Raw genomic sequence first — 12,218 nt, 5'->3', positions numbered from 1 at the left:
CCACATTTTTAAAACAGAGTAAGCATCCTTGAACTACAATTTTGTGTTCAGATGTATTTATTTTTAATTTAGCAAATTTTCCTTTGGATGCTTAAAATCATTTTGTTTTATTGATTTCTCAAATTCATAGAGGCAATGTTTTCAATCTCTAGCATATTATCAAAAAATGTGGAAGTTTCACACATAGAGGAAAGTCCCTAAATGAACACTAAATAGGAAAGAGATGTGGCCATGCTACTAGCCAGGTTCTCTCTCCAGCAACTTCATCTTTTCACCCAGAGTTTCCACTTGTGGGTCTCTGGGATTCTGGTTGCTCTACAAGGACAGACAGGGTTATCAGAAAACAGGGAAATCAGTCTTAGAATCTCACTTTGGACCACTGAATCATCCTTATCCCTAAACCCGTATTAGAGATGCTTAGGAAAGCAGAGCACAGGAGAAGAAAAGCACCCAGCTCACATCTCATGCTCTCATCAAAACAGCTGCCACCTCCGTTTCTTGCTTGTCTGTACATAGAAGCCCCAACAGTCGTGGGTTTCATGTGTATTCCTTTTTATTCCTAGTTCTCAAACAAGCCTTGTCCAGCTAGGACTGTGGTTTTAACAGACTATGGCCTTTACCTCTTTTGGTCTAAGGGCTTCCGGTTATTCCATGGCACTTCTTAGTTTAATTGCAGCACAACTGTCTCGTGCTAGGCATATTTGATTCTAAATGTCCTGTGATTTCCGATATGGCTAAGCTCCATCTTTTTGTCTGGGATTTAACACTCACTACTTTCCCCTCTGGCTTTCACTCAAACTTATGCATACTTTCCCTTTCATCACCCAGATTCCCCTGCTATCACTCTGCTCCTCATCCTCACGACCCTAATGTTGCTATCGTGTTTGCCAACGTAGACTAGATGCTCATAGTGGCTTTTTCAGAGGGTCGTGGTAAAGGGCAACTATTTGCCTGGCATAATTTCAGCGTATGCCCCTATAGATGCACAAGCTGTATTACTCTATCTATCTATCTATCTATCTATCTATCTATCTATCTATCTATCTATCTATCTATCTATCTATCTATCTGTGTGTATAGTATATATATTTAATCCACTGTGAAGGCAAATTATGTCCTGCTAAGTAAAGACAACAGAGTAAAATCTACAAAGACTTATTTATGTAGGAGTAGGCCTGTTTCTGTCTAGACAGGTATTTATTTTTGATGTAGTCTCAACGTTTACGAGGACACCAACACAGTGGCATGTTTACTTCTCCATCCCTCTGTAGTTGACAGTCAGCCTTCTTCCTTGTAATCTCATAGTGGCCTGCATCTTGACTTCTAGGATTGCTGGTAAACACAAAACATTTGCTGTGGAAGTCACTCACCTTCGGGATCACACGGGATGAAATGAAGCCACCGCAGAAATTTGCTATTAAAATATTATTTGCTATTTTCTTTTTCAAAATAAGGGTCACTTTATCCAACTGGTTGGTAGATTTCTGTATTCTCGGGATTTTAGTTTGATGTTCAAACTGATATAAAGCAAGAAATGCGGCTGTGTGTTTCAGCAAGGAGCCCTCTCAGAAATGAGAGATCTGAGGAGGGGAATCTGATAGAGCTCTCACCCTTCAGCTGCCTTTGTTCCTGGAATAATGGCTTGTGGTTGCAAAGCTGCTAGTGGGGAAACAGCTTGCTCTTTCCCAGGAAGACACAGTGCATCAGAGAGAGGAGAATGATCTCCAGTCCTGTCCCCCTCGGCTTCCTGAAGGACATTTGGCTTAAGAAAGAAGGGATGAAAGTCTCAGGGAAAACAATATGATAATGTCGTTCAAAATGAGGTTAATTTTTGTATAGAATAGATTTAGACCTCATATCTTCTGTGTATAAACATGCAAATATTCATTCCAAAATGGGTATTGTTGGGGCAGGGGAAAGTAAGTATGTCTTTGTGCTGGATGAGAGAAATGAACCAAGCTTTCATTTTAGGTCTGATCTCCAGCAAAGGGAGTGTGTCGGGGAGCAATGCCCAAAGATCTGTAAGTGGCATAATATGGTTTTCCTGCTTGCATATACCAGTATGTAGGCTTCGGTAGTGTTGTACCTGAGACAGATGGACATCTGAAATGTTGGCATCCAACTACTTTTGATATTTCTAATGAAAACCTAAGCATCTTGGCAAAAAAAGAGGACTAAAATGCATGTGTATTTAATAACTAAGAGAGGGAAGGGCAGGGGTATATGCTGATACAAAGGGGCTAGAAAAGACTAGGGGAAAACCATTGTCCAAAGAGAGGAAATCAACACATAGGAAGTCATGCTGTATGCCAGTTCAGATATAGTGCTGAGAATGCAGACAGCTCACTCAAAGGCTGTCATCCCATCATTCCGTCTGGCAGAGCCTTCACAGAAGGAATCTGTAGGCACATAGTTGGCTCTTTGACCAGCGTGACAGCAGGTTGCTTACAGGGACTCTTCTATGCTTATGCCTCCAAGGAGACAGTGGGGCATGGTACTGTCTCCTTTCAGGAACCGGTTGTTTGTATGACATTTAACAATTGCAACCTGACTCAGAAATGCCTTCTTTGGCTCTATAATTTTTTTCAGGTAAATTTCAGGAGCAAGATGGATCTAAGTTATTGTCAATGGCATGGCAGATAGAACCACCCAGCACTTTGAGAAAAAATATATTAGAACCGGAAAGGCTGATTCATGTTCATGTTTTTTCCTTCTGCATGGTCCTTTTCTGATGTCTACCAACTGTGAGTCTGTGAGTGTGTGTGCATGTGTGTGTGTGTGTGTGTGTGTGTGTGTGTGTGTGTGTGTGTGAGAAGAGAGAGAGAGAGAGAGAGAGAGAGAGAGAGAGAGAGAGAGAGAGAGAAGAGAGAGGAATGGGCATCATCAGAAAGTCATCTAAGATATCTATGGTATGCTAGATGAAGAAAATATTAGCTCCACAATGAGGGCAGACTCATAAATACACTCCCCTTAGGCCATCATAAATAGACAATTAAAGCCACAGCTTCTTTAAAGAGGTTAATTTAAATAAACGCCAACCCAGAAACCTTATGGATAAGAAGTAATTCCTCTGTTTTCTCCATTGCCCTCTCTCTGGGAAAGGAGTCATTAATTGTTCATTATAAGGTATCCCATAATCTCCTCACCAAACAGATGGGAGCTATTTGTCTGTGGGTACAATTTTGTCACAGTTTTATTTAATATAAATTTCACCATCACCCTTAAGACACTTTGCTTCCTATGTGTGTGAGACAAAATTGAATTCTAGGCTTTTTAATGTGATGTGTGTGTGTTCATTTAGTTTGCAGTATTTGTCACAGAATGTAAAATAATCTGGCAGAAAACAGCACTTTATCAACCCTGCCATTGTTTCTTCAATGAACTAATTCCATTAAGGAATTCTTTATTATTCCATAGGCGTTTTCCTTCAAAAATAAATCTGCATACAAAATAGCTAAGAACTTAGAAGCTTCAAAATATGCGGTCTCATGGAAACACATGCACTCCCACCCCTTTCTATCCAGTTAGCCACAGAACTAAAGGATGTAATCTTATTAAATGTAATTTTAAAAACGGTGTTTGCCAATGAGAGAAGAGCCGGCTGGAAAGTTGGAAGGGAGCCAGGTGATGGTATAAGACGAGGAGTGTGTGGGAAGAGGAGGAGGCAGCGGCTGGAAGAGAAGGAGGCAGGAGCTGGAAGAGGAGGAGGCAGGAGCTGGCGGGGACAGCAGGGAAGATGACAGTGGATAGATTCGATACCTCAACATGTGGCTGAATAGGATGGCCACTTTGTGGGCACGAATCCTTCCAAGCTTTTCGAATACTCAACATCTTACTGTGTGTTAGTGCCTAATGACCTGAGAGCCAAGAAGTCACACTGTTTGGGTGAGCTGGAGATATTAATAAGGCAACAACACAGTTAATAGTTCAATTCATTTGAAAAATAGAATATTCCAACCTTCCATTATCTATAGTAAACACTAACTTCTTGTGTAGGTTACCCTAGTATAGCTTCTCTGCAGATTTTATTCATCTGTCCCGAATGCCTGTTTCATTCATTGACATGTGTGTGTGTGTGTGTGTGTGTGTGTGTGTGTGTGTGTGTGTGTGTGGATGTTGAACATGTGTCTCAAAACAAGGCCATGTCTAGATTGCCAGACAGACATTTTATTCCCCTGATGTATCCAACAATGGACACAGGTCCATTTGCTTAACTACAGGCCACCACTCATAAGCCTTCCTGCATTGCATACTCTTGGAGTTTTCTGGAAACTGCTTGGACCCTAAATTATCACAGACTCATACCTTTTATTCTTTCCTAATTAGAACCCTAGAGGGTTGTTGGTGGATAGGATCTGTGGTATCAAGCTAAGGAAAAGAAGGAGTGGGAGCCTGATGGGGGTTAGCAAGGTTGCCCTGGGGGCTGGCAGGGTGAGACACCAAGCAGCTTAGGGACCCCTCCATAATGCCACGCTCTTCTGCCATCATCGGTGTGAGCTTCTGTCTTCCCATTTAGACAGGGCAGGGTGCCCCTAGTGCATCTTGTCTATTTCTGAAGCTCAGAGTTGGAGTAAAGAGTTGAGTCTAAAGCAGCATCTTCTGGGCATCCACTCCTAGCTGGAGAGATGGGAACTCTGGATATGGTACCATCTCTAGGAGCTCTGAGGACTTTTAAGTGGGTACTCCTTCAAGCAACCATGCTCGTACCTCTCACTCTGTTTTACACCTGCGACTAAGAACTCAGCTCATCACTTTCATTTGGGGATTGACCTGAAATTTAGTCTTGTGTGGATTCTTCCAGTCGTTCTTTAAGGCGAAGACTCCGAAGAGATACCATGAGCAGAGGCAGGTTTAGAACAGGCCTTGGGCTTTCTGTGAACCGTCATCAGGCAATAGGACTCTTTCCAGCCCTGGACCTGCCTATGATTAGCTCACTGTTTCATATTGCTCAATCAACTAGAATGTTTTCGTATTTCTCTATGGAGAAGAAATCACAGCTCTTCCATCTGGCCTTGGTAGCTCCCCCATAAGCCACGAGTGAAAGCTGCTTTGGACTTGTAGAGATTTGTATAGTAAGGGAACAAATGGATCCATGTTCAAGTAGTTTATTCTGGAAAAGACTGCCATTGCTGCAGCTAGGAGTAACAGCTACTGCTGATGACCAGCCATTTATCACCATTGTGCTGAGCACACTGCACCCAGCTCATGCAACCTTTGCAACAACAGCAGGTTATATACCTTACGATAAGAAAACGGGCTTACATGGAGGAAGGCAGATAGCATGTCAAAACCAGTAGTGGAACCGGAAGGCAAAACACAGCCATCTCATTCCATGGATCTCAATAATTATTAGCTAATAACTATTGAAAAAAGTAAACCACCTTTACTTTGAAATGATAGCATTTTGTTTTATAAATGATAATATGCAAAAGCCACGACAAGCTCTTTTCCTCCTAACATTTTATAAGAACCAGGATAAAATAAAAGCGGTTAGACTGCCTATGGGAAACTCGAGAAAATAATCCCATCGCATACTTGTAAAATACGATCCCCTTCTCGAATCCGGCCATCCTTGGCAGCAATGCTATTTGGGTCAACCTGTAATAGAAAAAGCATATATCTTCAGGGCCATACGCTATCCTTCTAAGAGTTTAAAATGCAGTTTAAAACATAGTACCTTAAGATAGTATAGTTTTAGACAATATTGGCTCGATTCTCTATTGATTTATGATAGGGTTATCTCATTTTTTCTCTGTCAGAATCACTAATTCTAGAGCTGTAAATGAATATCTTTAGAGTTAGCAACAATAAAATGGACCAGGCAGACCTCATTTACAGGTCATTTTTCCGTCCCCTCTCCCTCCATCTGGGCCCTCCCTTTTCACATCCTTTCTGTCATTTCTGAAGCCCAGTTGTCAGATAGTCTTTAGCTGACAGGATTGCTGTGACGTCATTAACGCCAGGACTTTTCTGGACCTAGGAAATTTACATTACACTAAGGCGACCTGTAAATAATCCTGGAGATGTATTTGGGAAGCTGATTGATATCTTAAGTCCATCCATACTTAGTAAATGGATTTTAGAGCCACAGATATATTATTTTATAAGAGATATTTAATCTATATTGTTCAAGAATTGAAAAAACCTATCTGTACATCCTGTTACCTGGCGCCACTTTACATATAGTGTTAATTATATCAACCTTGCATTATTACAACGAACAGCTATTTACAGCTCTACTAAGAATGTTCCAGTATTTTAAGAGGCCACACCCGAGTGAAGGCTTTCGGTTCATTGGGGGTTTTACCTAGTTATCATTATAGTTTTATCTATCCAGTCCCTGTGAGAGTTTCAAGTCATTTCTAGACTTGGCTTATTCCATCAGTGATTCTTGCCTGAGTATTTCAAGTAGTGCCTGAGGTTGATCTGCTCAGTCCCGACACTGCATGTTATTTGGGTCCCGGCTGAGAACTGAGAATGAGATGACGAGTCAGGCACGGAAATTCTTTGCGCATACTCAAGAGGGATGAGGACAGCTCTTCACAAAGGCACGTGCTTAGTTTCTGTGGCTTTTTTTTTAATCACCTTTGAAAAGAGAGATTTCAAACCTGATCTATTTAAAACGCTAAATGGAGACTTAACTAGAATGAACAGGATTCTATTATCAATGATGTGTCCCTTTTTTAAGGCCATCCATTACATGAAACTTTGTCCATAACACTGTAATCAAATCACCCACAAAACTGCCTGCTTCTGTACACACATTACAGACAAGGTTTCAGCGGGTGTGTCTTGCTCCCCCATTCCTCGGTGAAGAGGGGTCACCGGAGTCATTCATTTGAAAGAAGTCTCCAAATGAAGTACACTCTGCAGAATTATCCAGCTGGGAAGGAGGCAGCAAAATCTTTGGTAAAGAGAGAAAGAAAAATCCCATTCCGTGTTTTCAACGTTGTGCTGCTCCCCAGGTGTTTCAGTGGCAGATCTCTTACAGAGTTGCACAGCCCAAGCAACTCTGCAGAAAACTGTTGACTGAGTTACACTGCTTAACACTGTATCCATCATGGCTCCGGCTGCAGAGAACACTAGCTTCTAGGCTGTCTAATCCTAACAGACATTTCTGTAGGAACTAAGTTATGGAATCTGCACATCTTCATGGGTGGCGGCAAGCACAGGGTTAAATCATAAGTAGTTTTAATTGAAAAAATACATACCATTTTACATTTTCTAAAATGATCTACTTTTCCAGATATCTATTGCAGTAAATTCTGCTTGGCAGTCTTTCAAGCTCACACTAAAATGGTGACTCAAAAGTAGTTCTTTGCCTCTTGAAAATGATCATGTGGTTGGATAAAAGAAATGGACAGATGTACTTCCTGGGTATTTAAATCTGTCCACGCCATCAGCAGAGTAAAGGAGGTGATTATTATGACTATTAGTTTAAAATAATTAGGCAATACTGCTGTTAGCAGAGTATACAGGATGCAATGGGACGGAAGGACAAATGTTTGGGGACCAGAGCTCAGCTCAGCCTGCTGCTCTCTTGTGGGACCTTCCGGGAATTTATTCCAATTTAGACAGTGTTACTACTTTCACGCTTTTTCTTGCTGGGATTCTGCAGGGAAAGCCTCCATGCTAAACAAGCTGATGATAATTGCATTACTTGGGCAGCATAATTTGCTTCCCTAATTGAAAGTGGCAAGAATTGGAAGGCGGCCAGTTCTTCACATCCAGGCCTTGCGAAGAGGCTTTTCTCCTCCTGAGCCCTTTCAAGTTATCTCTCCCTGCTCCCTCCCTTGAGGATCCTGCAGGTCCTCTCCACAGCATCTCTCACCTCGCTGACATAAATGCCCATGTCTTCTTCGTCATCGGTTCGGTAGCAGACTGTCAGGCCCAGCTTCTCTTGACTGCTAACACGACACAGCTCAACCTCCTGAGAGAATGCATGCGTATTGAGACATTAATCTCAGCGTGCAAATAAAAGATGCAGTTCTGGTCACTGTGAGACATTTTAAGCATTATTGCTAAACATCTGAAATTAAACTTTCATAACAAAAACCACTGAAATTTACATTTATCAAGTATTTCTGTGTAGTCCAATCAGCATTTCAGGTTTTCATTTTGTAGTTGGAAGTATGCAGAATCACATGAATTCACACATAAAACTGCATAGATTATTAAGCTGGAATCATAAACTACTTGAGGATATCAAAGAAGGTAGAAAAAGCTTCACAAATATTGTTACTGCATTTTCCTCTGTAATGTAATAAAATGACATTAAGTTTGAACAAAACGAAATGACTATACTGAATCTTTTTGTCCGTTCTTTCTCTGAGCTTGTAAAGTGTGCTAAGAAGCGAAGGTTTGTGTAGGTCAAGTTAAAGTTTTCTATTACTCTACAGCAACCCTCACCCTTGGAAAGAGAAGGGTTCATCGGCTGAAGGGAGAGATATCAACTGCCATATGGGGCAGGGGGATGATTCAGAATGCAACAGTGAATGAGCGAGAAAATCCATTCACTTGACATGCACTGCTAAGGGGCTGGGAATGTCCGCCTCAGGTAATGTGTACTGAATCCACTTCCTGATTTATGTTCAGAAAAATAATAATTTCAGTTTCGTATAATGAAATGGGCTTGGGCCACTTTCTGACACAAACCAGGATAAATCACACAATTCCAGGTGTTAAAAGACAAATTGCAGCTGCAATCCTGGGGAACTTGTTTCTATTGTGGAGAACATAAGGCCTATTCCTGAAGAATCAGAGGAGGGAGAAGGGTGTAATTTGGAAGAGAAGCCTGGAGCAAGGCTCTTGAATGCAGCCCTGTAGAGTGATGTGATTCCCAGTTCTATGAATGCTCCCCCCTCTTCATTGCCCCAAAAAGCAGGTGTTCATCATAGACTCAGTCACTACCAGGAAGGGTGCTGTCATTCCTTCCTAGTCTTTCCCTGTCTGTGTATTATATTTTGTAAAAACAAGCCATAATTAAGAAGCCTTTCATTTTTTGATGGGAAATGTATGTATTTGTGTGTGTATAAAATGAATATGAAGGCTAATAATATAATGATATGACCATATATGTCTTTCCCAAATTGGATGTAGAAATCCTAACCCTCAATGCATGCCGTTTTGCAATTAGGAGGTAGGACCTTTGGAAGGTAATGAGTAGTAAGGACATGAATGCAATTAGTGCTCCAATCAAAGGGGCAGAGTGCACAGTTGCCCTGAATCATGCAGACCTCAGGGAGAAGGTACCCTGGGGGAGGAGGAGGGCCCTAAGAGCCACCACACTGCTTCTGAAAGGATCCTGAACCTTCCAGCTCCAGCACTAAAAAAGGTGTTTGAGCTTCATGAGTCTTTTGATTTCCAGTGTTTGCTACGGCAGACAGAAAGGACTAAGACAGCAAGTCCTAGCTCAGCTGCCCAAGAACTGAAAGAGCAGTCCTAAATACAGAAAAGTTCACTGGACTACAAGCAATAGGGTGCTTTCTACAGCATTTAGTAAAATTTGGAGAAGTCCCCTCCCTTCAGTTTAGTCTATCAGAGACGCCCTTGTCACTGAGTAACAACTGTTTGTTTAAACGATGTGCTGTAAACTATGGGTAAATCATTAACGAGACCACATACTAGCATAAACTGCAATGACCAATAACTTCATAGACAACAGCAAATAAAACAAAATTTAGTCCTATACCCTAAGACAAGTGCTGCAAATTAGAGCAAAATGAAACTTCAGGGAGAATAAGTGTGCTGAGGTGCTGGAGTTACTATAGCTGCTTCTGAAAGCCAGCTGAATGAGAATACCAGCAAACATGCCAAAATGGGTGGAGAAAAGCCCACCAAGCTTCAACCACACAAAGAACTAAAGGAAACTGCAGGCAGGAGAGATGGTCCTTCCCAGGAAAGAGCACACCAGTTGGATGTTCACTGTCAAACGGTCAGCTCTGCAAAACATACATACAGCTGGGAATGGTGGTGCACATCTCTAATCCCAGCACTCGGAAGCAGAGGCAGGTAGATCTCTTTGAGTTCGAGACCAGTTTACATAGGGAATTCCAGGATAGCCAGAGCTATATGGTGAGACACTGTCTCAAAACCAAAACCAAACCAAAACAAATCAGAAAACAAAAAAGAAAAACAAGTAACATTATATGGAACATTAAATACAACAGGTTATAGGTTGGGATATATTTGTATATACAAATATATATATGCATATAATAACAATTAATGAAAAAGAAGTCTTGAAGAACAAGGAGAGATATGAGGGAGCCTTTGAAAGGAGGAAAGAGAAAGGAGAAACATTGTAATTAAATTACAATTTCAAAAATAAACAACAATCCTACCAAATTGTCTGGGGAGTAGAGAAAGGTGGGAAATCCCTTACCCTCTGAAAACAGGAAACATGTTTTTGTCACCTGGAGAGGAAATGCATACACCAAGCAAGGGTTTCCCCCAAGTTGACAGTGGTTCATAGTGCCATAGGCTGAGCTCCTAACCAAATCCATATTTCTCAGCAGGAGTCACAGCCACAGAGCTGTCTCTTCCAACAATAGTATAGTGAGCAAAGAAGCCTGCTGTTCTTAAGAGGTCTCCAAGGAAACCTGAGCACACTGCAGAGAGATGCCTTTGGAGCCCTTCAATCAGAGCCATCAGAGGTCCTTATGGTCTTCCAAAGGGAGGAAGGCTGATGTCCCATGCTGGGGAAGGCATGTGCCTCTGGGTGCACTTCTCAGTGTTTGCTCAGAATTCTCAGAGCTCCCGGTTCACTTTGGGGTCTGTCTACAAGAGGCGGATCTGAGTGCTGTGTGAGAGGATGGAATGAATACATTAACCACAGAACCACTGGATCACCCACATGGCGTCCATTCCCTAAAACGGCAAAGTAGCTGCCTAAGAATTTAAAGGCAAGACATTAAGACCTTGAGGTAAAAATACTATTACTATTAAACCTACGTGGGCCGGGTGGTGATGGCTCACACCTTTAATCCCAGCACTTGGGAGGCAGAGGAGAGCAGATCTTTGTGAGTCTGAGGTCCGCCTGGTCTACAGAGTGGGTTCCAGGACAACAGGGGCTACAGAGAAACCCTGTCTCATAAAAACAAAAAACAAAACAAAAAACTTTGTAAACAAAAAACACTATGTAAAGTGAGCATTAACACTGTCTGTTTGTCTAGGTTTCCAGTAGGCTACTTTCTGAGAAGGCCTATACTCTCCCATATCTAGCCAGCTGCATTTGTCTTTCTGCACAGGTGTTTTAGGCTTCCTGTTTAATCACACGACCAGCAAAATCTGGTATTTGGGGTGAGATTCTCTTACAAGTGTACTTGAGAAAAAAAACTGATAAATAAATCCTCTTTAAGAGGCTCATTATTATAATTCATGTAAAATATGGTGTAATGGTACAATTTTATGAAAATGATTTCTTTACATCCAAAACATTTAACTTTGGGCAGAGCATAAAGCCAAGTCCACAATAAACTATAAGATCATTTACGAATATGTACTTGAGGGGGGATAGAAGGAGAGAGTACTGGGCAAGATGACTGGAATTGGGGGGCTTGGGGGTGATGAGGAAACCTAGTGCAGTGGAAAGTCCCTGGAATCTATGAGAGTGACATTAGTGAAGTCTCCTAGTAATGGGGAACACAGAGCCCAAAGTGGCCATTTTTTGTAACTAGGCAAGTCTCCCAGCAGTGAGACTGGGCATCAACCCAGTCACAAAACCTTCAACCTACAAGATGTCTTGCTTTGCGAGATGTGCTAGGATAAAGATGGCTGATGTGGGAATTCCTTCTGTATATGTGTTGCTTTTATTGGTTAATGATTAAAGAAGCTGCTTTGGCCTGAGATAGAGCAGAATAGAGCTAGGTGGGAAAGCTAAACTGAATGCTGGGAGAAAGTAGGTGGAGTCAGTGAGACACCAGGTAGCTGCTGGAGCAGACAGATGCCAGAGCTTTGCCTGGTAAGCCCACAGCCACATGGTGATACACAGATTATTAGAAATGGGTTAATTTAAGATATGAGTTAGCCAGAAATATGCTTAAGATATTGGTCAAACAGTATTGCAAATAATATAGTTTCTGTGTAATTATTTCAAGTCTGGGTGGTGGGGAATGAATGAGCAACCTCAGTCAACAATTGGCCCCCAATGTGGCCAACTAAATCCACTTAAAACCTGAGAGTTAGATCAATGACTGGTCTAACTTGAGGCTCACACC

General features: G+C 41.7%; 2 protein-coding genes across 3 annotated transcripts in view; one reads left to right on the top strand and one right to left on the bottom strand.

Annotated features, from left to right (window-relative positions):
• Positions 1-12,218, bottom strand: part of Pdzrn4 (PDZ domain containing ring finger 4) — a 348,820-nt gene that overhangs the window by 17,787 nt on the left and 318,815 nt on the right. For both annotated transcript variants that reach the window (XM_075960414.1, XM_075960415.1), the window contains 2 exons: positions 7,832-7,930; positions 5,536-5,598 (listed from right to left, as the gene is read on the bottom strand). In XM_075960414.1, coding sequence (XP_075816529.1) covers positions 5,536-5,598; positions 7,832-7,930 — 162 coding nt within the window. The remainder of the gene's footprint in view (positions 1-5,535; positions 5,599-7,831; positions 7,931-12,218) is intronic.
• Positions 1-12,218, top strand: part of Gxylt1 (glucoside xylosyltransferase 1) — an 817,907-nt gene that overhangs the window by 499,018 nt on the left and 306,671 nt on the right. The window lies entirely within an intron of this gene.

Source organism: Microtus pennsylvanicus, chromosome 2, assembly GCF_037038515.1.
Source record: "Microtus pennsylvanicus isolate mMicPen1 chromosome 2, mMicPen1.hap1, whole genome shotgun sequence".
Lineage (NCBI taxonomy): Eukaryota > Metazoa > Chordata > Mammalia > Rodentia > Cricetidae > Microtus > Microtus pennsylvanicus.
Note: the sequence above shows the minus strand (reverse complement) of the source record. Positions and strands in the feature narration are given on the sequence as shown.